The following is a 24644-nucleotide window of genomic DNA, read 5'->3' as shown; positions in this document are numbered from 1 at the left end:
AGAAAACCAGAAGTGGTACTGTGGCTTAAATGAGTGCTGGCCTTGAGCAGAAGAACTGAGGGACAGCGCCCAGGTCCAGAGTTCAAGATCCACCACGGACAAAACCAAAACCAAAACACCACTTATTTTTAGTATAGTCACAGAATTTCACAAAGATCACTGTAATCAACTTTAGAACATTTTCTTTACCCTAAAAAGAAACTGTGGACTCCTTAGCAGCCATTCCTTATTTCCCCCTCCCCTCAGCCTGTCAGCTACTAATCTACTTTCTGTCTCTGTCAATTTGCCTCTTGTGTGTATTTCATATAAACAAAATTGTACAGTGTGTAACTTTTGTAGTTGGCTTTCTTCACTAAGTATAATGGTCAAAGTTTACTTCCTTCCTTTTCCCTCCTTCATTCTCTCCCTCTCTCCCTTCCCTTTCCCTCCCTCCCTCCCTCTTTCCCTCCCTCCCTTCCCTTCCCTCCCTCCCTCCCTCTCTCCCTCCTTTCCCTTCCCCCTCCCTCCCTCCCTCCCTCTCTCCTTTCCTTCCTTCTTTCCTTCCTTTCTTCCTCCCTCCCTCCCTCCCTCCCTCCCTCCCTCCCTCCCTCCCTCCCTTCCTTCGTATTGCAGTTTGAACTCAGGGCCTCATGCTTACTAGTCAGGCTCTCACCTGAGCCCCTTTGCCAGCCCCCTGCACTGGTTATTTTTAAGGGGATTTTGCTTTCTTCCCAGGTGTCTGGACCATATTCCACTTATTGACTCTTCCCACAAAGGAAAAATGATGATAGGCATGCACCACCACGTCCAGTGATTGATTGAGGAGGGGTCTTGTGAACTTTTTAGCCTAGGCTGGCCTTGTACAGCAGTCTCCTATCTCAGCTCCCTGGTTGCTTGGATTGAAGGTGTAAGCTATCCACCCAGAGCTTATCATCATTCCTTTTTGTGACTTGAGTGGATCCTCTGTTGAATGGATGTTGCCTGTCTTGTTTATCTGAGCATCAGCTGACTGCCTTTTGGATTATTTGGCTCAAAGGAATAATGCTGTGAAGGTTCACACACAAGCCTTTGTGTGGGCATCTGTTTTCATTTCTCTTCCTTAACATAGCTAAGAGAGGAATTGCTGGGCTGTGTGGTAACTTTATTTAGACATTTGAGGAATTGTGTCAGACTGTTTTCAAAGTAGCTGAAGCATTTTCCAGCCCCATGGCAGTGTGTGGGGTTGGAGTGCCTTCTAATTCCGACTGTCTTTGGTAATAGACATTCATTTGGGTGTGAAGTGACATCTCTTTGTGGGTTTTTTTGATTTGCATTTTCCTAATGACTAGTGATATTAAGTGGTATTTTTTTGTTTCTGTTGACCGGTTGTACATCTTCTTTGGAGAAATGTCTGATTAGATTTTTGTCCAGGTTTTAGTTGGATTGCTGGTCTTTTTATTCTTATTTATTTATTTTTGTCAGCCATGGGGCTTGAACTCTGGGCTTGGGTACTGTCCCTCAGCTCTTCAGCTCAAGGCAAGTGCTCTACGGCTTAAGCCACAGCGCCACTTCCGATTTTCTAGTGGTTTATTGGAGATAAGAGTCTCACAGATTTTCCTGTCCAGGCTGGCTTTGAACTGCGATCCTAAGATCTCAGCCTCTTGAGTAGCTAGGATTATAGGTGTGAGTCACTGGCACCTAGCTGTCTTTTTATTCTTGAGCTGTACCAATTCTATATAATTTCTGGACATAGGTCCTTTATTTGCGTATTTATAAAGTTTGTCTCCTATTCTGCTAATTGTTTCTCTTCACTGCCCCTTCTGCTTAAAGATGCTAGAGATTGAACTGTGGGCCTTGTGTATGTTAGGCAAATACTTTGGCTTGGCCTGGAACTCAAAATCTTCTTGCCTCTGCCTCCTGAGTAGCTGCTGTGTCTGTATTCTTCCTACTTTCTTGATGTAATTTTTTTTTTTTTTTTTTGGTCATGGGGCTTGAACTCTGGGCCTGGGCACTGTCCCTCAGCTCTTCAGCTCAAGGCTAGCGCTCTATCACTTGAACCATGGCTCCACTTATGGATTTTTCTATTTATGTGGTGCTGAGGAATCGAACCCATGGCCTCATGCATGCCAGGCAAGTACTCTACCACTGAGCTACCTTCCCAGCCTCTTGATATAATCTTTTAAAAGTGTTTGTGTTCTTTTTCTTCTTGTGCTGGTATTTGAACATGGGGACTCAGGCTTGCTAAATGAGCACCCTACTTCTTGAGCCACACCTTTAGTACTTTTTTTTTTTTTTGCTAGTCCTGGGGCTTTGACTTTGGGCTTGGGCATTGTCCCTGAGCTGCTTTTGCTCAAGGCTAGCACTCTACCACTTGAGCCACAGCGCCCCTTCTGGCTTTTTCTGTGTATATGATACTGAGGAATCAAACCCATGGCTTCATGCATGCTAGGCTAGCACTCAACCACTAAGCCATACTCCCAGCCGTTCAAGGTGTATCTTTAATGTCTGATTCTACACCCTGCTATTTTTCACAGAATATTAAGATACAATCACAGCGATGTATACAAATCCATTCAGTTTTTTTTAACATCTTTGTGGTTTTTCTATCATGTGACCATAGCACACTAGGCTTTCCTACTCCCCAATTAATGGTTCTCTGGTGACTTTTGACCTCATGATACCCATTTATCTTGTGGATGCATTACCTAGGTCATTCCACTTCCTGGAAATTTGCACTTCATTTACTCAGTCTTTAACCTATCTGACCTCTACTCCTCTCAAACATTTTAAACTCAAGAATACAGCAGATTCCAACTGCTAATCTATAAGATATATCTGTAAGGAACTGAAAAGCACTAAAGTCACACCAAAAGCAGACAATCAGCAAAATTCCTCCAAGGATATACAGATGATTATTTCCTTCATGAAAAATTGCAAAGGGGTGGGGAGTAGTGAAAAGGGAATTTACTTGCAGTTAAAAAAAAATGTAGGGGCTGGGAAGGTGGCTCAGTGGCAGAGTGCTTGCCTTGCATGCATGAGGCCCTGGGTTCGATTCCTCAGCACCACATAAGCAAAAAGAAAAAAGCCGGAAGTGGCGCTGTGGCTCAAGAGGTAGAGCGCTAGCCTTGAGCTGAAGAGCTGAGGGACAGCGCCCAGGCCCAGAGTTCAGGCCCCAGGACCGGACCAAAAAAAAAAAAAAAAAATTAAACCAAGTGCTAGAGGCTCATGCCTGTAATCCTAGTGACGTGGTAACTCAAGTGGTAGAATGCTAGCTTTGAGCAAAAGAAGCTTAAGGACAGTGCCCAGCCCCTGAGTTCAAAGTTGTAGGAGTGGAAAAAAAAAAAAAAAGATACATCTTGAGCCAGGAGCCAGTGGCTCACATAATCCTAGCTACTCAGGAGTTTGAGATCTGAGGATTGTGGTATAAAGCCAGGCTGGGCAGGAACATCCATGAGACTCTTATCTCCCAATTAACTACCAGAAAACTGGAAGTGGTGCTGTGGCTTAAGTGGTAGAGCTGCACTAGCCTTGAGCTGAAGAAATAGGGACAGTGTCCAGGCCCAGAGTTCAAGCCCACAAGTGACCAAAAAACCCCCCAAAAAGACAAAAAAATATACACCTTGATGCAAGTTAAAGCAGATGCACAGATTCAATTATACATGTATAGGTAAATAAGTTGTAGGGGAGAAAAATACCTGCTAGAGTAGGGTGGTTTTCTTAGGGAGGTCATGGTCAAACGTGGTTTTCTTTAAAGAATTCATGAGGTAGCAGCGCTTGATAGCCAGGCTCTTCAGGTTGAGGAATTTTGATTTCCAGATGATGATCTTCCTTTTACTGGGAGGGCAGAATGAAAAAGGCCAGCAAGTCACTTCTGTTCTATAGTCAGGCACTGAATGCTTTTCCATCAACCATTTCTCTTTCCTGAGCTCTTCTGACCTAGAAGTCACGGAACACACCTGGCTAAAGGTAGAAAAAAAGGGCCAAGAGGCCAGCTAATAGGTGAAACAAACTCCAAAGTCTAGATAGATCAGAGTTTTGGGCTTAGTGGCTAATAGACAGCTGTTCCTTGCCTCATATTTATGTACGTCTTAACATCTTTTTTTTTTTTTTTTTTTTTATAAACTTTTTTGGGCTGTGGAGGACCCAGTTTTCTCTTTAGCATTGACTGGGCTCTCTCCAGCAGTGACTTGTACTTAGAATAAAGAATCAGTTGAGAGCCAGGCACTGGTGGCTCACGCCTGTAATCCTGTCTATTCAGGAGACTGTGTTCTGAGGATCATGGTTGGAAGCCAGCCCTGGCATTAAAGTCTGTGAGACTCTTATCTCCAATTAACCACCAGAAAACCAGAAGTGGTGCTGTGGCTCAAAGTGTTAGCTTTGAGCAAAAAAGCTCAGGGACAGCACTCAGGTCCTGAGTTCAAGCCCCATGACTGACTTAAAAAAAAATCAGCTGGGGCTGGGAAGGTGGCTCAGTGGTAGAGCGCTTGCCTTGCATGCACGAGGCCCTGGGTTCGATTCCTCAGCACCACATAAAAAGAAAAAAAAAAGCCGGAAGTGGCGCTGTGGCTCAAGTGGTAGAGCACTAGCCCTGAGCTGAAGAGCTGAGGGACAGTGCCCAGGCCCAGAGTTCAGGCCCCATGACTGGCAAAAAAAAAAAAAAAAATCAGCTGAAAGCCCGGCACTGGTGGCTCACGCCTGTAATCCTAGCTACTCCGGAGGCTGAGATTTGAGGATCGAGGTTCAAAGCCAGCCTGGGGAAGAAAAGTCCCTGAGACTCTTATCTCCAATAAACCACTAGAAAATCGGAAGTGGCCCTGTGGCTCAAGTGGTAGAGCACTTGTTTGAGTTGAAGTGCACAGGGACAGTGGCCAAGCCCAGAGTTTAAGCCCGACTACCGACCCCCCAAAAAAAAGAAAAATCAGCTGAAACAGCTGGATGGAAAAAGAATGTGGTCTTTATTCAAAGCAGAAATGCCATGCTGTTAATGCTTTTCCTGGAGAAAGGGGAAAGGGGAATGTTGGTCTGTGTAAACATCCCATGCCACCTGTAAGTAAGGCCTGATTCCTCCTGACTACCCCAGCTGCTGTATTGCTGTGCTCTGTCCAGCTGATACCAGGAAGTCAGACTCAGTACTCTGAGAGTTTGGAAGTAGAATCCCAGATTTTATTCTGCGTGATGTCAGTGTGCCAGTAATTATAGGTGAGTACCTGAAATCTTGCCATCATCTTGTCTAAATACAGGACAGGCTGTCACGGTGGGGGTGCTAGCATACCAAAGGGGCCAGAAATTGATTCTCAAGGGAGATAGTGATTTGCTCTTATGCAAAAAAGCACAGATGCAAATGTACATTAAGTCTGGAACTAAAATTGCAGGTGGAGAATCAGGAGAAAATCAACTAGGAAGGGTTCTAATCAGGAATATAGGAAGAGAGTCTGAAAAGCAGGACAGAGTTTGTTAGGAAACTGAGTCACGAGGGTACTAAAGTAAACAAAGAGCAGAAAACAATCTCAACAGACCAGATCAACTTTAATGGAGAGTTGAAGAGGTATGCCATGGTGACTTGAGGAGAGTCAGGTGACCTGAGGCATGGTATAATGGCAGCAGGAGTAGAGGGGCTTAAGTAGGGTGAAGATTAGGGAGCTGAGAGTTCAAAGAGTTTGGTAAGTTCAGAGTCTCCTGACTGTTAAGGTACAGATCTGGCAGGTCCAGGAATCTAATATTTGAGCAATTCTCCTGCGCTGTTTGCAAGGAGCTCAGGTGCCTGTCACCTGGGGATGGAGTGGGGGAGTGGCTTTCATAGGTAGCTTGAGTCTGGACTGGAGACTGGGCTGGAGAAGTTCAGGAAAATCCCCTGGAAGAAGAGCCAAGCCATGGGAACAATACTGAGTTAGGAGAACAAAGTGGATTCCCATCAGGGCTGAAGTAGTTTTATCATCATAGAAGCTGCATCTTACCTTTTCTTCTGTTGTCTCAGGATACTGCTTGACCATACTTTCCCATGCTCTCCACATTGATTATATCGTAGGCTTCACAGTCCCTGTGAGTCCATTCCACTTGCAACACAGTTTTGGACTGACATGGAGAGATCTGCCTATCTTCCTTACTTCCTCCCTCATTCCTCCTTCACCCATCCTTTCCTTCCTCTCTTTTCCCCCTGTTCTTCCTCCCTCCTCCTTCCTTCCTGTGAACATGTTTGTGCAAGTTACTCTTCTTTCCTTTGGGTTGTGTCTTTGGGGTGATTTCCCAGAGGTGGTAAGGATTATTGCTTGTCTTCCTTCCCTTTCTCTTCCTTCTCTTCTCCCTCCCTTTCCTCTCCTTCTTCTCCTCCCCTCCCCTCCCCTTCTTCTCTCCCTTCCTCTCCCAAAGCAGTTGTACTAGTTTCAAATACTAGTAAAGGCGAGGGCTCCAGAGACAGAAGAGACTGGCAAAATTCAGGGCTCACCATTCAGTTTGGTTTTATCCTCTCATTTAGCTTAGGGCTATACAGGGGCAAATTGAGCCAACGCTCTTTTCAGTTGAGCATAGCAGAAGCTGATTAAACTGATTAGATCATCATGGGACTATACAGTGTATTAATGGGAAAGTTTGGACCCCTAGGGTTTGCTCCTGTGCAGCTAAAAGGCTAAGAAGTGCCTTTTACTTAGGTAGGAAAGGCTGTGGGGAAGCCAGTTAGGGTGGGGCTGGAGCAGTTTGAAGCCCATAGCAGGGTGACTTCTTGCTTCAGGAACCCCAAAGAGGCCTGGCAGGATGTTTCCTCTGCGCACCTGAGCAGTGCCTTGCTGGAGGCGGGCACCTGCTTCCTCTGTGAAGGGTACCCTGTTCACCGGTCATGGGGCTTGAACTCAGGGCCTAGATGCTGTCCTTGAGCTTTTTTTTTTGTTTCTTCTCAAGGCTACTGCTCTACCCCTCTGAGCCACAGCTCCACATCTGGTTTTAGGTAGTTAATTGGAGATAAGAGTCTCATGGCCTTGCCTGCCTTGGCTGGCTTTGAACTGTGATCTTTAGATATCAGCCTCCTGAGTAGGATTATAGTAGTCAGCACCTGGCTCCCTTTCTTTACCTATATGTGGATCTTAGAATCTTCTCTTTCTTCCTCTAAGTTAAAAAAAAAAAAAAGCTCAGACCAAAATAACATTAAAGACAATTGCAAAAACACAGAGCATATCTATAAATATTCCTCCCTAGCACATCAAATATTTATATGGTTAGCTATTGTACTTCTGTCTTTGTTCCAAGCTTGTGGATGCAGTCTGCATGACTGCATGGAGTCTGTACTTGAATTGATGTTCCTACCTTCGTTATAGCATTCATCCCCATTCCTTCTGTTCTCCACAATTATTTTAAAAAAGGCAGCATAACATCCTGACAAATTGGTGTGCTATAGTTATGTAGACTTTCTGCCCCAGTAGCACAAGATGGCACCTTGCGTTTGTGATGCTCTAGGTCCGCATTGGCAGTCTACAAGGGGCCAGATGGCCTCCGCTCTAACCAAGTACTCACCTCTGCTGCTGTACTGATGAGAGGAGCCACAGGCAGTGGAAGAACATGGTTGCATTTCGATAAAACTTTATTTACCATGGCACAGCGGCTGTATTTACGCTGAGGGATGCACACTGATCCATCTCCTAGGACACCGAAGCGAAAGGCTCTGTGCCTGAGGTGCCATCTTCAGGCATCACTGAGGGGGGAAAAGCTTTGGATGTGGGCATCCTGGATTTAACCCACTGTTGAAAAACGTGGGCAAATCAATGAACTTCTGACTCAGTTTCCTCGCCAGAAAATGGAAATTGAAGGGAGTAGTAGATGTATAGTAAAGGGGGACTAGCGAAATGGCTATTTACCTATTTTCTCTTTCCTCCTTTCCTGCTTAGTTTTATTTCTAAGGCACCAACAAGGTAGTTCGATATCTTTTTTTGTTTTTGCTTTTAGCATGTGCTGACACATTGCTTTTCAGGTATGTTTGCCAGAATATTATACCAGTAGGTCTGCCTAATTTACCATACTTGCCGCACTAGGGAATTTCATCTAGAATGTTTCTTGGTTACTTATATAATGGTGTCTCATGGAAGGTATTAGTGTCTCTGTAACTATGAGGGAAAATACAAAATATTTACCTTTTGTCACTTTGGTATTTTTTCCACAGATTGGCAAGTGGGGCTGGCCATCTGTTTGTAAATAAAGTTTTATTGCCACACGGCCACACTAGCTCATTTACTATTATCTCTGACTGTTCTTATGCTACAGGAGAAGGGTTGAATGATTGTGTGAGAAACCCAATGGCCTTGTTTTACTCCTAAGGAAAATGCTTTGATGGGACCCATTATTCACGCATTTACAGATCTGCTGTGATTTGGTCCTTGATATGAGCCATCACCAGCCCCTCTGGGTGGCCTGAGTGGCCGTCTGCAGGCAGAACCTGCCTCCTTGTGATTTGGTGGTGGACATCCAAGGGACTAGCCCGGCCTTATGGAGGTTGGAAGGCCTGAGTTTTGGGATAGAATGTTGGCTTTGTCATCTCTGGAACTGGTCTTTGGGCAAAGGCCTCTAAACCCCAGTTTCCTGGTCTGCCACAGTAAGGCCACCAAAGCCTATCTTGTATGTTGGTAGATAGGAAGGGAACATGGATAACTAAGAATGGCAACTTGGTGGCCGAGTTGTGTTTGGTTCACATTGCTCTAAAAAGTGTCAGCAAGCTGGGCACTGGTGGCTTACGCCTGTAATCCTAGCTACTCAGGAGGCTGAGATCTGAGGATTGCGGTTCAAAGCCAGCCTGGGCAGGAAAGTCTGTGAGACTCTTACCTCCATTGAACCACCAGAAAGCCAGAAGTGGTGCTGTGACTCAAGTGGTAGAGCACTTGCCTTGAGCTGAAGAGCTGAGAGACAGCACCCAGGCCCAAAGTTCAAGCCCCACGACTGACCGAAAAAAGTGTCAGCAAAAGGACATGGGAGGTACTGTTTTTAGGCTCTCCTGATAAACAAGGCAGTGCCCGGGACTGCCATGAAGTGCCCTCAGCTGGAGCTGAATGGCTGCTGCCACCAGTGAAAGCCTGTCTGCTTTCCGTCCTCCCCGTTCACCCATCCATCTCCATTCTCTAGCAGGCCCTAGGGGCTTCAGAGGTGCTAATGTGAGGCTTGTACATGCCCCCGAGTATGTTGGCAGCTCTTTCTGTCCCCTACTTCACTTCAGCTTTCTCACCATTGCTTTTTTGGAATGGTGGCATGTTTTGGGGGCTGGGTGGGAATTAAGAACAGCACTGAACGAACTCACTGTTGGAAAGTAGTAATGCCTGTGCTATTTGAGGAGCATTCTTCCAGTGGGACCCGCTGGGTGGAGGGTACTGTGTGGGGGTCATGGTCATGGTCAGAGGGTGAAGGAGGAGGGTGATTGTGTCCGGTCTACTGCCTAGCTGTCAAACCGTTAAGTCTTGGACAACAGTGCTGTTTCATTTTCTAAGCTCCTGTCCTCTGTCATTACTTCTGCTAGGACAGTGGTCTATTCCAAGCCTCCTCACGCACACATTGTCTGTGGCTGCTTCCACACCACAGTGGTGGTTGCAAAGGCAGTCCTGTGGGCTACAGAACCTAAAACATTGGCCAGCTTTCTCCCGAAATACTTCACTGATCTCCATTCAAAGTATGCTAAACAGGCTAAGCCTGCACCTTCGTCCGTGAAAATCAGAAACTCAGATCAGTTGAGAACCCCTGACAGATGCCCAGGCAGGGCTTATGGAAATGCCAGCTACTGTCAGCTTCTCAGGGCACGTTGAATGAGCCGCATAGTATCATTGTGTGCCTGGTAGTATCAGTAAGTCACTTATTGTGACTTGCCACTGTGTAGATCATTCGGTTCAGGGCAAAGGAGATCTGTACTCAGGGGCAGACCTAGTGGCCATCACAGGGTCTTCTAGACAAAGGTGGTCACAGTTGAAAGGGCAGGTGGAAGCAAATCATGGTTTTTGTTTTTGGTCAGTGGTGGGGTCTGAACTCTGGGCCTGGGCGCTGTCCCTCAGCTCTTCAGCTCAAGGCTAGCACTCTATCAGTTGAGCCACAGCGCCACTTCTGGCTTTTTCTGCTTATGTGGTACTGAGGAATCGAACACAGAGCCTCATGCATGCAAGGCAAGCACTCTACCACTGAACCACCTTCCCAGCCCAGCAGAGCATGTTTTTTTTTTTGTGTGTCTTTCTGGGGTTTAATCTTGGGGACTTGGGCTTGCTAGACAGATGTTCTACTATGTGTTCCAAAATCCCAGCCCTTTTTGCTTTTATTATATTTTGAGTAGGTTCTTACTGTTTATGCAAGGCCAGCCTGACTGCACTTGTATTGACACTTCTCATGTAGCTGTGGTAACATGTGAGCACTGTCATTGCTTGAGATGGAATCTTGTAGACTTTTTTGCCTGGGCTGTCTCTTCTAAACTGCGTAATCCTCCTGATCTAGACTTCTCGAGTAAGCTAGGATTACAGCTGTGAGCCACATGCCCAGGTCAAAGCATGTTTTCATTTATTTTTATTTTTATTTTATTTTTGGTTGTGGGGCTTGAACTCTGTGTCTGGGCACTGTCCCTCAGCTCTTCAGCTCAAGGCAGGTGCTCTACCACTTGAGCCGCAGCGCCACTTCCGACTAAAGCATGTTTTTATTAGGGAGATACTCCAACATCCTCTCATGCTGTTGGGGTTGTGCTGGTAGAGGGGTGCTTGCTGTAGCTTGTTCTTGAGTAGGTGAGTGGAGATGGGACTCAGAACCCAGAGGAGACTGAACTTAGCCTCTCAGAGCCTCAGTGTGCTCATCTGTAAAATGGGATGAATGAGTTTACTTGGGATTGGAACTTGTCAATTCTCCACTTCTGATGTTTTGGGCTGACAGTTCTTGGTTGGTAGCTTCTCTGTGTATTGCAAGCTGTTTAGCTGTGTATTTTCACATGAATGGGTGACTTTTGAGACAGGGACTTAAAGGAAGCCTTGCAGGTATTCCCTGGCTGCCTGTCCATTTGTCTTTTCATTTTGACAGTGCTTGAACAAGAAATTAAAGTGCTCAAACAAGAAATTAAGCCTGCTATGTGTCTCTGGTTGCTCGTGTTGGCTAGCACTGCGCTTGAGCAGGCAGGAGGCAGGAGTCAAGAGGCTGGGGTTTGGCCATTTAAATCAGACTGCAGAGGGCTGCAGAATGAGCAGAGCCTGGGCAAAGGGCTTTTCCTCCTTCAGCCTCACTTCTCTCAGTCTTTGTGAAATAGGCCAGCCGTTTACTGACTTGCTCCATTGTAGCGGCTTAGTGGGTGAGCATCAGCCCCCTGCTTTTCTTGGGCTACTGCAGAGCTGGAAGCTGGATCTTCTGGGCCTGGTGGGGGTTGGGGTGCTGTACTCTTTGCTTTGTGGCCAGACAAGGTAAGAAAGAGAAGGTCAATCTCTCTTCCTGTCTGTCTCCTTAGAGTCCCTGTGCTTGCAGAGTGCAGGGCAGGAGGGCATGATCTCACTTGGAAACAAATGTCCAGAGAAGGGAAGCCATCGTCCCTGTCACATGGTCAGCAGTGGTCTGGCCAGGATGAGAACTCAAGCCTTGTGACTTCCCATTCAGTGTGAAGTGACCTCTCTAGACCTCCTGCCACTGCTGAGCAGGCCTGCGCAGCCTGTACCCTGTAAGACCCCTTCTCATAGGCTCAGATGCCTCCGGCGCCTGCTTTGAGCTTACCATGGTCCCCCTAGAGTGGGGCTTGCCTGCCTGCAGAGAAAGAGAGAGAGAGAGAGAGAGAGAGATCATAGACCACAGTGAGGTGGGCCACAGCGCTGAGACCTACGCAGCCTCAGCTTGGGTCTTTGCAGAGCACAGGCTTTCCACTGTAGAGGCTTTGCAAGGCAAGGCACAGGATGCTGCTGACGAATCTTCTAGAGCAAGCAGTAGAGCAGAAGATGGCAGGAACTGCTGGGCTCTGGTGGCTCATGCCTGTAATCCCAGCTATTCAGGAGGCTGAGATCTGAGGATCATGGTTCAAAGCCAGCCCGGGCAGGAAAGTTCATGAGACTCTCATCTCCAATAAACCACCAGAAAACCAGAAGTAGCGCTGTGGCTCAAGTGGTAGAGGGCTAACCTTGAGCTGAAGAGCTAAGGGACAGCGCCCAGGCCCAGAGTTCAAGCCCTATGACCAAAAAAAAAAAAAAAAAGACAGGAATTCTTATAGGAAGGATAGGCGCTGTTGAAGTGTGGATGAGGAACCATCAATGGCAGCCTCACCTTGGAGCCTGGTGGCATGGGAATATCCAGCCCCATCTGCCACTTTCTGTCTACCTTTCAACGTCATCTCCAGGAGACCTGTGCACATGTTAAAGATAGAGAAGCATGGCATTAAGATTGTCAGTAATGGGCTGGGAATGTGGCTCAGTGGTAGAATACCTGCTTAGCATGCATGAAGCCCTGGGTTCGATTCCTTATACCACATAAACAGACCAAGCCAGAAGTGGTGCTGTGGCTCAAGTGGCAGAGTGCTAGCCTTGAGCACAGAGATCCTCAGGGACAAAGCCTAGGCCTCGAGTTCAAGTCCCAGGACTGGCAGTAAAAAAAAGAAGATTGTCAGTAATGAGACGATGATTACTTATACATTCTTTCCTGATCTTTTCTCCTTGTATTTTTCACATAAATTTCTGTTGTTATGAGAGGAAATAGCAAAGGCATTTCTAAGGACAACAGTCTGTCAGCTTTTCAGTTGGCATTGCCTAAGGGCAGAGAGTTTTTGGGCGTAGTGCTTGGAAAAAGGAAGTAAGCAAGCCCTACTTCTCTATTCTGGTGTGCCGAAGGGAAGAGTAGAAGCTAGACCTTGTGGTAGACAGAAACTGGGAATGTGTCAAGATATGTTGGAGGCTGTGGGCAGGGGTGGTCTATACCCACACTTCACTTCCACTTAGGAAGAACTCTTGTCTGGTGGATATGGTGTGTAGGCTTTCCTTTCTCATACTCTCTTCTAGAAGAAGCCGTGATGACAACATTTGTGGAGTTTTGCTCTCTGTCCTGGGGTAAGGCAGGCACCTTGGTCAGGAGTTCCTACTCCAGGCTTTCCATCCCTAGAGTCCAAATTAGGTATACAGGAACTGTGCAGCATGTGGTGGTCATTCTTGACTGCCTGGCCCTGGTTTGACTTGCAGGAAGCATTGGCTCTGTGAGAGCCAGTCCCCTGCTGTTTCTCCCCAGTGCTGCGCTCCTAGAGTTGCCCAAGACAGAAGCAGCTTGCCAGCAAATCATTGCCTGTGGTGTGGAACACCTTTAGGTTTGAGTGTCCTTTGAAACAATTGCTCTGGGCTGGTGTATTATGATCCACTTCCCTATCTGCAGATTGGCACTCTCAGGGTCTCTGGAGAGCATCCATTTGACAATAATCTGCCCGATACTTTGAAATACTCTTGCCCTGGACCTTGTTATTGGAAATTCATTGATTCTGTGTCTTATTTGGGAATGCTTTTGGATGCAGGTTGTTTCTAAAGTTGGCTAAGCAACTCAGTGATATCTGGGCAGGTGTCTTTGCTTCTCTTGGGCTTTCCTAGGATGATGCTCTGGCTCCACTCTTGTTTATGAACAAGGCCAGAAGATGGAGGAAGGAATAATGGATGTCACATTTTTTTCTCCTCTTATCAAAAGGCATGATGCTCCCAGCGCCCCTCTGCTTACTTCTTTTTTCTTTTTTAAAATTACTCTATTATTACTTTAGAGGTGATATACAGCAGGCTTACCTTTGCATACATCAGGTAATAAGTACATTTCCTTCCTTTTGCATAGTATCGTCTGTTCCACCATTCTCTCCCATTCACTCCCTCCCATCTCTGTCCACAAGTTGCATGGTTCACTTTCATCCATGTCCAGTGCAGCCAGTGGGTTCTGCTGCTGCACTTTTTCACCCATTTTCCTCAGATGTATACACGTATTCATTGTATATGAGGTAATGAATACAGAATCATCTGAAAGAAACTAAGAAAAGGTCCTTTGTTTCCTTATCTTTGGAGTTCATTTCAGTGTGTATATTATTTTATATACACATAAAGAAGCGTTTGGGTATTACAACTTGGTGGTTTTCTTAATTTATTTTTAGTTTTTTATTTTGTTGGTCCTGGGGCTTGAACTCTGGGCCTGGGCACTGTCGCTTTTCAGCTCAAGGCTAGTGCCCTACCACTTGAGCCACAGCGCCACTTCCGGTTTTCTGGTGGTTAATTGGAGATAAGAGTGTCACGGATTTTCCTGCCTGGGCTGGCTTTGAACCTCAATCCTCAGATCTCAGCTTCCTGACTAGCTAGTTAGGATTACAGGCGTGAGCCACCGGTGCCTGCCTCAACTTGGTGATTTTCTCTTAAGGCTGTCCTCTTTTGGTCTCACAGCATATGGGTGTCTAGAATCCTGTATAATCCATCATATCCTGTTGCATTTTACGTTTAACTTCCACATATCATGTGTCATTTGTCTCTGATCTTGGCTTACCTCACTCAACATGATTTGTTCTAGTTCCATCCATTTCCCTGACATTATTTTAGCCTTTCCAATGGGTGTGTGAAATTCCATTTTAATATAGGTACCACACTTTTTGGATCCATCCATCTATGGTGGGGCATCTGGGTTGTTTCCATGTCTTGGCTATTGTGAATAGTGCAGCAATGAACATGGATGTGCAGGTGTCCTTGTCATATCCTGGCTCACGATGCTCAGAGTAGATGCCTACTGGTATGGCTGGGTTGTAGGGAAGGTCTATGTTTAATTTTTGGGGGAGCCTCCAGGCTGCTTTCCAAAGCGGTTGTATTAGTGTACATTCCCACCAACAGTGCAGTAGGGTTCCTCTTTCTCCACATCCCCACCAGCATTTGTTGTGGTCCTGATTCAGAATATTAGCCAGTGTAACTGGGGTAAGATGGTATCTCAGGGTTGTTTGGATTTGCATTTCCTTTACCACCAGGGATGTTGAACATTTCCTCATATGTTTCCTTGCCATTCTTACCTCTTCTTCTGAGAAGTCTCTCCTTAGCTTCCTTGCCCATTTAAGTGATTGGTTTATTAGGATTGGGAGGGGTTAGTTTCTTGAGTTCCCTGTATATATCAGATATCTGGCCTTTGTCTGATGTGTTAGTGGTAAAGATCTTTTCCTGATTTTTTTAGTATAGTATACTAGTTATGTCTTTAGCTGTGCAGAAACTTTTTATTTTAATGTAGTCCTATTTGTTGAGTCTCTCTCCTATCTGTTGTGCCCCTGGACTCTGTTGAGGAAGTTCCTGCCTGTGCCTATAAGTTTTAATGCCTCTCCTACTCTGTCATGCAGAGGTTTCAGAGTTTTTGGGTCTGATGTTGAGGTCTTTAATCCATTTTGAGTTGATGTTAGTGCATGGTGACAAGCAGGGATCCACTTTTAGTTTTCTGCATGTGGCTGCCCAGTTTCCCAATAATCGTTGAAGAGGCTATATTTTTTCCATTGTATGTTTTTGGCTCCTTTGTCAAATATCAGTTGACTATAAGTGTGTGGTTTTATTTCTGGTTCTTCTAATCTATTCCATTGATCTTCAGGTCTATTTTTGTGCCAATACCAAACTGTTTTTGTTATTATGACTTGATAGTAGAGCTTGAAATCTGGTTTTGTGATACTACCTGTGTTGCTTCTTTTGCTTAGAATTGCTTTGGCTATTCTAGGTCTTTTGTTCTTCATATGATAATTTTTGGATTGTTTACGCTATTTCAGTAAAGAACATCATTGGGATTTTGATGGGGATTGCATTGAATTTGTATACCATTTTTGGCAGTATGGCCATTTTCACAATATTGAATTTACCTATCCATGAACATGGAAGGTCTTTCCACTTCCTGGTGTCCCCTTTGATTTCTTTCTTTAGTTTTTTTTTTATTGTGAAAATACTGTACAGAGGGGTTACAATTACATGGGCAAGATAATTGAGTACATTTCTTATCAAGCATTGTAGCCTCCTCCTTTGTTTCCCCTTTCCATCCCTTCCCATACTCCCTCCCCACCTAATCCTCCCCCCCCACCAAAGTTACAAAGTTTGTTTTTCTACATAACGACCTGTACATCTCATTGTTGCAATGAATCCACCTATATCCCTATTTAAACTATTTGTTTTTTCTTTCTTTAGATTTTTGTAGTTTTCACTAAATAGATATTTTCCATCTTTGCTAGATTTTTTTTGAGGCTATTTCAAATGGGCTTGTTTTCATGATTTCCCTTTCTGCTTGTACATTGTTGGCATACAGAAAGGCTACTGATTTTTGTGCGTTAATGTTGTATCCTGCTACTTTGCCAAAGTGGTTGATTAGTTCCAGGAGTTTGGGAGTAGAATTTTTTTGGTCCTTGGGATATAAGATCATGTCATCTGCAAACAGAGATAGTTTAATTTCTTCTTTTCATATGTGGATCCCTTTAATGTCCTTTTCTTGCCTTACTGCTCTGGCTAAGAATTCCTGAACTATAGTGAAGAGGAGTGGAGAGAATGCACATCCTTGCCTTGTTCCTGATTTTAGGGAAAATGGTCCCCTCTGCTTACTTCTAATTGCCATATGTCCTAAGGCCAGTCTTAGCTGCTGAGAAAAGGGGTATAATCAGGTTTTCTGGTATGAATTGCTGAAAGTAGCTCGGCAAAGGGATACTGGAAATGATGATAAGTGAGAAATGGCAGGGTCTGCCATCCTGGGAAGCTAGTATTTTATGTTAGATTCCTGGTTGTCCACTAAAGGCACTTTTGCTCTCCAGGGGGACATCTAGTGTGAAGACATTTTGGTTGTCACTGGTCAGGTACATATGTGCCAATGGTATTAGTGGTAGAGGTGAGGGATGCTGCTAAACATCTCACAATGGTAGTAGTTTCAACGTTGAGACACTCTTAGACACATCCTTCCAATTTGGGGAAATTAGTTTCCTGAGATGCAGTGATGGGCAAACAGGCAAACGTTGTTGCTGTAATGTAGATTAGTACCTCTTTTGTTGAAGATCAGGAGAGCACTTATCCTAGTAGGGGACTGCTGGATGCTGTAGTGTTGGACAGTCTTAATGACAGGCTGAGTGTCAGACAGAACTAATGAAGCATCATCACATTTCAGGACCACAGACCAATGACAAAAGACAATTTCTGCTGGAGCGATTGCTGGATGCCGTGAAGCAGGTAAGAAGAGCACGCGTGATTTTTACATTGTATAAGCGTGTTCAAGACTTAATATAGAAGTCAGTTCTTCCCCTTTGTACACACAGATGTACTTTTCTTTTTCTTTTCTTTTTTTTTAGCTGGTCCTGGGGCTTGAACTCAGGGTCTGGACTCTGTCTCTGAGTTTTTTTTTTTTTTCCTCAAGGCTAGTGCTCTACCACTTGAGCCACAGCTCCATTTCTGTTTTTTTTTTTTGTTTTTTTTTTGTGATTAATTGGAAATAAGATTTTCACAGACTGTACCTTCCTGGGCTTTTCACCATGTCTTCTCACAAGATTTTCAGAATCAAGTGATTTCTGGCCAAGAAACAAAAGCAAAATCGTCCCATTCCCCAGTGGATTGGATGAAAACTGGTAACAAAATCAGGTACAACTCCAAGAGAAGACACTGGGGGAGAAACAAGCTGGGTCTGTAAGGAATTGCACCAGATGCCCACGTTTATGCTCTATCATGAACTAGTCAAGCTGAAACGTCAGTCGGGCATTTTGTTAAACTGATTTTTCTTTGTTTACTTTAAGAATGGGCAAAGTAATAAATATGTGAAACCTTAAAAATAAACAGAGAGACTGGGAAGGTGGCTCAGTGGTAGAGAGCTTGCCTTGCATGCGTGAGGCCCTGGGTTCAATTCCTTCAGCATCACATAAGCAGAAAAAGCCAGCAGTGGCACTGTGGCTCAAGTGGTAGGCACTAGCCTTGAGCTGAAGAGCTGAGGGACAGCGCCCAGGCCCAGAATTCAGGCCCCAAAAAAAGATAGTCTGAGATTTTCATGTCCAGACTAGTATCAAACTGTGATTTTCAAGTTTCAGCCTCCTGAATAGCTAGTACTTCAGGCTTGAGCCACTGGTGCCTGGCAAATTGTATGTATTTTTATTGTAAGTTTAGACATCTTGAAAACATGCTATCCATAGCAAAGATTCTGTCCCTTTAAGAGGGACTGGGAATGTGTTTTAGTGGTAGAGTGCTTGCCTAGCACGCATGAAGCCCTTGGTTCAATTCCTCAGTACCATATAAACAGAAAAGGTCTCTGTACAGCATTTTTACAATAAAAACATACAAAAACAAAGCAAAACAAACCCCAGAAAAGACTGGAAGTGCTGCTGTGGCTCAAGTGGTAGAGTGCTAACCTTGAGTATAAACTCAGGGACAATGTCCAGGTCCTGAGTTTAAGCCCCAGATCTGGCCGAGACAGAGAGAGAGAGAGAGAGAGAGAGAGGAGAAGAGAGAGAGAGTCAGTTGTAGATAGTCAGGACTAGCTACGTGAGTTAGTGGCTCATGCCTGTAATCCTACCTATTCAGGAGGTTGAAATCTGCCAGCCTAGGCAGAAAAGTCCATGAGTCTCTTATTTCCAGTTAACCACCCAAAAAGCTAGAAGTGGAGCTGTGGCTGAAGTGATAGTACACTAGCTTTGAGCATAAAAGCTCAGGGACAGTGCCCAGGCCCTGAGTTCAAGTTCACCTGTGCATGTGTGTATGTGCGTGCATGCACACACGCACACAGACAGACACACAGAGTAGTTGATAGTGGTGATAAGCACATAACATAATGTTGAGTTGAATTTTACAGTTCTTTCTTTCTTCTTCTTCTTCTTTTTTTTTTTTGGTCTGTCGTGGGGCTTGTCAGGGCCTGAATGCCGTCCCTGAGCTCTTTTGCTCAAGGTTAGTGCTTTACCACTTTCAGCTTCAGCTCCACTTCCAGTTTTCTGGTGTCTAATTGGAGATAAGAGTCTCATAAACTTTTCTGCCTGAGCTGGCTTTGAACTGTGTTCCTCAGATCTCAGCCTCCTGAGTAGCTAGGATGATAGCTGTGAGTCACCAGCACCTTGTTATTTTCTATTTTGTCACAAATAAGCATAAAGAATAGTTACCTTTCTTTTTAGCCTACCCTGGATAAATTGTCATTTAGTACAACTGACTTGTGGGAAGCTTGATTTATGTACTCGTAGTTTTGGGAGGCCCTGTCAAAAAGGCATTATCCCCTCTGATTTGTGGAAGTTCTAGTTATTGCCTGTGAGTTCTGCCTTACAGGTCAGCTGCTGACACACAGGAGCAGTTTCTGGGTGCTTTGTAGAAGGACCTGTGTGCTGTGTTTCCCTGTTCATTTTACTTTCCATGGGGGCTCACCTTCACACAAGTGGGGGACAAAGGCTTCCTTCAAGTGGCAGCTGGGAGGATGAAATGTTTGCCTTCTTACCTCCTGCATGGACATCCAGGGCCTTGAGATGCCCTGACTCAGCTCCTGAGGTTTCTGGCCCTTTGTCTCCTTCCACAGGGGTCAGCCCCTGTGGGCTGTTTTGTGAGGTTTTGAGTGTCTCATCCCAACAGCTTACCTCAGCAGTTTCTTTTTCTGTGCAGTGTCAGATCCGCTTCGGAGGAAGAAAGGAAATCGCCTCCGATTCTGACAGCAGGTAAGTCTGTGGCTTCTCAGTCCACTTACCCTCATGACCCATGAGTTAGTAAGAGATGGCTGGCAGCTGTGTTCTGCTTCTGTGTCCAGATGCACAGTGCGTGGAGTGGGTCCACTATGACTTTTCGTGTGGTGACTACTGTGAACACTATCCTGCTTGCCCATTTTCTCCTTTGAGGAATCTGTTCTGAAGGATCTACTTCAGATGCCTTTTTGTATGAAGTTATTTTCAAGACAGTTTTTAGTTTTGCAGATTCAGAAACCTAAAAACCCACTTATTGGGAAATGGTCAATCAAGTGAAATCCATCAATGGGATAGCATGTTATACAGCCATTAAAAATGATATTCATACAGAATTTTTTTTGTCAGTCCTTGGGCTTGAACTTGTAGCCTGGGTGCTGTCCCTGAACTTATTTTGCTCAAGGCCAGAGCTCTACTACTTGAGTCACAGCTATACTTCTGGCTTTTCTTTTCTTTTTTTTCTTTTTTTAGTTTTGTAAGAGTCTCATGGACTTTCTGACCTGGGCTAGCTTTGAACTGTGATCTGCAGATCTTAGCCTCCTGAGTAGCTAAGATTATAGGCATGAGCCATTGGTGCCTAGTTAGAATTTGTTTTTAAGTAGAAAAATTCAGGTAGCACTTAAAAAAATCAAATATGTAATAAACAAAAAGCAGAATTCTAAATTATATAAGTGCACATTGTCTGGTTATGTCAAAGAAATCTGGCAAAAAAGAGTCCATAACATGAATAGAGGTAGAAACATTAGAAATCTTTATATCTTTGGTATTTTTCCTGTTATTTCCTGTGGTCATGTGTTCTTTTTGCTTTAAAAGGAAGCCTCAGAACTCACGATAAGCATTCACAACCCAGGAATGGCTGACTTGGTTGCCTAAGCTTATGACATTGGCTGGACACATAGATTTTGACAGGGTGAGAGACATACAGGCGTTCAGCCCTTGCTGGAAATTCCTTGTGATGTCAGAAGAGCTGATTCCTGCTCTGTGGCCTGTGGAGAGGCCGAGGGAACATGCCTGCTCAGCATTCATCTCAGCTACACAGCGTCCATGCCCTCACTGCTGGCTCCAGCCACCCAACAGAGCCAGGCACTGCCTGGTCTGCTTGACCCTCATCCTCTTATTCTCCTGTGAAACTTTAACGGCTGCAAGCAAAGCTTGTAGAAACATATTTACCAGAGCTCTGGAGATTCTTTGACAGAGGTGCAGATTAGAAATGACCCCTTCCTTCTCTGCTTAGTTCTTCTCCATAACATACATCACCTAACAAACTCAACATGATGCTGTTTAGTTTTGTCTCTTCCCTCTCTCCTGGCACCAAGCACCAGATCTGTGCAGATAGGATGTTTAGCAGTCTTGTTTTGTGGATAGCTCTCCAGTGCCTTTCTGCATCTGGAAGGTGCTCAGTGCCATTAGATGCATGTGTGCTCCTCGTCATGTAGCCAGGTACACACCTGCTTACTTGTCAGTACCACAGGTCTGTGAGCTTTGTGACCTTTGCGAACAGAGTTGCTGCTGTTGCTCTCTTTCTCTCTCTCTCCAATTCACAGGGTTTTTCACAGACATTCTGTGCCTACCACACATTAGAGTCTCAGTGTATGTTGATGACATTGGCATAGTAGATAGAATCATTGACTCAGATCTTCCCGAGGGCCTCCGATGAACCTCATGTGCATCAGAATCACCGGGAGGCTCATAAACTAATGATGCGGATGTCATAGTCCATCCTCCATCCACTGAGTCAGGCTGTGTAGGTGTGCCTGAATAGGTGTGGGAGTGTTTGCTTGGCAATTTGTGTTTTTGATGAGCTCCTTGGATGATTGCAGTTGACACCAAGGCTTCTGGTCTGGTCAGTGTTCCAGGTGCTGGATGCAGAGCTAACTAAGGGCTCCTCCTTCCCTGGCCAGGTTGATTCATCTGTATGTACATGTGGCAAGAGTGTGTGTGACTTCTGTGTCACTTTTCTTCTATTACTCCATAATTGAGTTGTCTATTTCCTTAGAGAGGCAGTTGTACTCTGAATGTGAGGTTAATGCTATTAACTTCTATTTTGTAAAATAGTAGAAGTTGAACATGTTAATTCCTCTGCAATCACTATTGCTTATGGCTAGAAGCAGTATACTATTTCATATTAATGATAATAGTTACTGTTATTGCTTTTGTTGTTCTTTATGTTGATGCTCAGTTTTCAAGACACCCTCAGGAGGAGCAGTAGTGTTTCCTTGCCTTACTGATGAGGAAGCAGACCCTGAGAGGCAAAACCATGTAGCCTAAGTTGGTTTTTTTTTTTTTTGTCAGTCATGGGGCTTGAACTCTGGGTCTGAGCACTGTCCCTCAGCTCTTCAGCTTCAGGCTAGTGCTCTACCACTTGAGCCACAGCACCACTTGTGCTGGTTTATTGGAGATAAGAGTTTCACAGCGCTTCCTGCCTGAGCTGGCTTTGAACTGCTACCTCAGATATCAGCCTCCAGAGTAGCTCTGATTACAGGTGTGAGCCACTGGTACCCAGCTCTTTTATTTTTATTTTTATTTTTTTGGTGCGGTTACTGGGGCTTGAACTCAGGACCTGGGTGGTGTCCCTTAGCTTTTTGCTGAAGGCTGGTGCTCTGCCACTTGAGCCACAGCTCTACTTCAGGCTTTTTGCTTGTTAATTGGAGATAAGAGCCTCTCAGAATTATCTTTCCAGGATCCTCAGATCCTGTTCTTGAGACAAACAATTGAAAAGGAGGGCAGATTCATTTTGCCTCGCGCCTTCAGAGGTTACAGTGCGTGTGGTCAGCTTGCTGCCTTGTTTCTGAGCCTGAGGTGAGGCAGAACTTCATGGCAGAAGGGCCAGTGGAGCTGAACAGCTTGCCTCATGTGTCTGGGACATAGAGAGAGGGACTGAGATGAAGGGATGGGGCAGCCTTCAAGAGGCATACCTCAGTGACCCCTATCATTTCCATAATCTAGCTAATAATGTCTTTTTACTCAATGACTTCCACAGAGCCCCGTCTCTGAACATTGTTGAATTGGGAACTAAGTCTTTCTGGGGACAGTTACACATCTTGGATGTGTTAGCATACTCTTCAGCTCTCTGGTGTACAGGTGACCTCTGAATCTGTGGATTCCGCTTTTGAGAAGTCAACTCACTGTTCAGCAAAAATATTAAATAATGGATCCTAGCTCTTTTTAGGGATCCAAGGCAAAGTGTATGCTTGGCATGTACAAGGCTTTGGATTCTGCCCCCAGAAACCAAAACAACAACGAAGCATCTTATTGAATACGTATAAACATATGTTGGGGGACACAAATCCTTAGACAACGTAGTTTGTTATTTACCTAGCATTTTTTAAATTGTATTAGGTATTATAAGGGCTCTGGAGATGGTTTAAAATATAAGAGAAGGTGTGTATAGTTCTATGTCAATTTACATAAGAGGCTGAAGCACTCAGATTTTGGTATCACTGAGGGTCTGGAAGCAGTCCCCTTTAAACACTGAAATGGCAATATGGCATTATTTTTCTTATCAGGTGGTTGTATCGGTTTTGAGGCTGGTTTTTCAAAAAGGCTGTTTCTTCCCTCTAAGGGAGTTCCTTTTCAGTTGCCAAGTCTTGATCTTCTCTTTGAAATGTATTCAGCCACAGGCAGTAGAAAAGGCGGCATTACTGCCTTTTCCCTGAGAGGGGAAGTGGCCCAGCATTGGAATAGCTGGTGGGAGGTCTGCAGAGGTGATTGAATCACCTCTGTTCCTCACGGCTGACAAGTGGTCCTGAGGGAGCTTTCTGGAGCCCTGTAGGCTTTTGTAGCAAAAAGGTTGACTTGGGCATACCGTCCATCAAGATTATAGCTAGTAGGGGAGAGAGATCACTGAAGTCTGGGTGCTTTATGAAGGTGGCATGGACACAAGGTGGCCAAAAGTCCAGTGGTTGCTGACTGCCGCCACTATATTGGAATGGCAGTCTGGTCTCTCTGTTGTACAGTGTTGTGTATGGCAAGCCTGTCTTATGAAAGAATGCTACAAACACAGTCAAAAATGACAAGGAAACAGATCAAAAGGAATGTCAAAAATTTAAATCGCTGGAGCTGGGAAGGTGGCTCAGTGGTAGAGTGCTTGCCTTGCATGCATGAGGCCCTGGGTTCGATTCCTCAGCACCACATAAGCAAAAAGAAAAAAGCCGGAAGTGGCGCTTGGCTCAAGGGGTAGAGCGCTAGCCTTGAGCTGAAGAGCTGAGAGACAGTCCCAGGCCCAGAGTTCAGGCCCCACGACCGGACCAAAAAAAAAAAAAAAATTAAATGGCTGTGCACGCACCTCCCACAGCTCATTTGATGTGTGGAGACTCTTGGTGAGTCCTGCCCTGTGGTTTGTAAGTGGTGTGATCTGCTGAGTGTGGCCCTGACACCTGGCTCACAGCATGGGCCACACTTCACCTAAGTGAGAGACTTAACATCATTTTCACTGTTAAATGTCACAGCATTAGGTTTCTTTCAGGCCTTTGGCAGGTTCAGCGATACCAGGTGAAACACTTGGTTTGGGATTAAGTTGAACTAAATGAAATTGCAGATATTTGATTGTTTTTGACCTATGAAAATGTCAGCTTATTCAAAATAGTTCAAAATAATATATTACAACTTCTATCTTCTTTTTAAAACTCTGGGCAGGTCAGACCGAACTGAGTTCAGTCTCTGGCCATAGCGAAGTCAGAATTTAATACTTTAATTTCCTTATAGAGCTACTCTGTTTTGACACCCAGTGCTGGTAACAATAGCAGTAGAGGTTTTTCTTTTTTAAAAATAGGCATATTTGGGGCTGGGAATGTGGCTTAGTGGTAACATGCCTAGCATGCATGAAGTCCTGGGTTCTATTCCTCAGAAAAAGCTAGAAGTGGTGCCATGGTTCAAGTGGTAGAGTGCTGGCCTTGAGCAAAAAGGTGCTCAGGGACAGTCCCTAGGCCCTAAGTTCAAGCCCCAGGACTGGCAAAAAAACCTAAAACCAAAACAAAAAATGTGTATTTGGCCAGGCACACCAGGTGGCATGTAATCCTAGCTACTTAAGAAGCTGAGATCTGAAGATCGTGGTTTGAAGCCAGCCTGGGCAAGAAAGTCATGAGACTCACCA

At 44.9% G+C, this 24644-nt stretch overlaps 1 protein-coding gene across 3 annotated transcripts in view; it reads left to right on the top strand.

The window, feature by feature from the left end:
- Window positions 1-24644, top strand: part of Snx29 (sorting nexin 29) — a 232860-nt gene that overhangs the window by 3706 nt on the left and 204510 nt on the right. For all 3 annotated transcript variants that reach the window (XM_042698295.1, XM_042698296.1, XM_042698294.1), the window contains exons 2-3: window positions 17026-17087; window positions 19479-19531. In XM_042698295.1, the coding sequence (XP_042554229.1) occupies window positions 17026-17087; window positions 19479-19531 (115 nt within the window). The remainder of the gene's footprint in view (window positions 1-17025; window positions 17088-19478; window positions 19532-24644) is intronic.

Source organism: Dipodomys spectabilis, unplaced genomic scaffold, assembly GCF_019054845.1.
Source record: "Dipodomys spectabilis isolate Male_0828 unplaced genomic scaffold, ASM1905484v1 ptg000231l, whole genome shotgun sequence".
Taxonomy (NCBI): domain Eukaryota; kingdom Metazoa; phylum Chordata; class Mammalia; order Rodentia; family Heteromyidae; genus Dipodomys; species Dipodomys spectabilis.
This window is presented reverse-complemented; position numbering and strand designations above follow the sequence as displayed.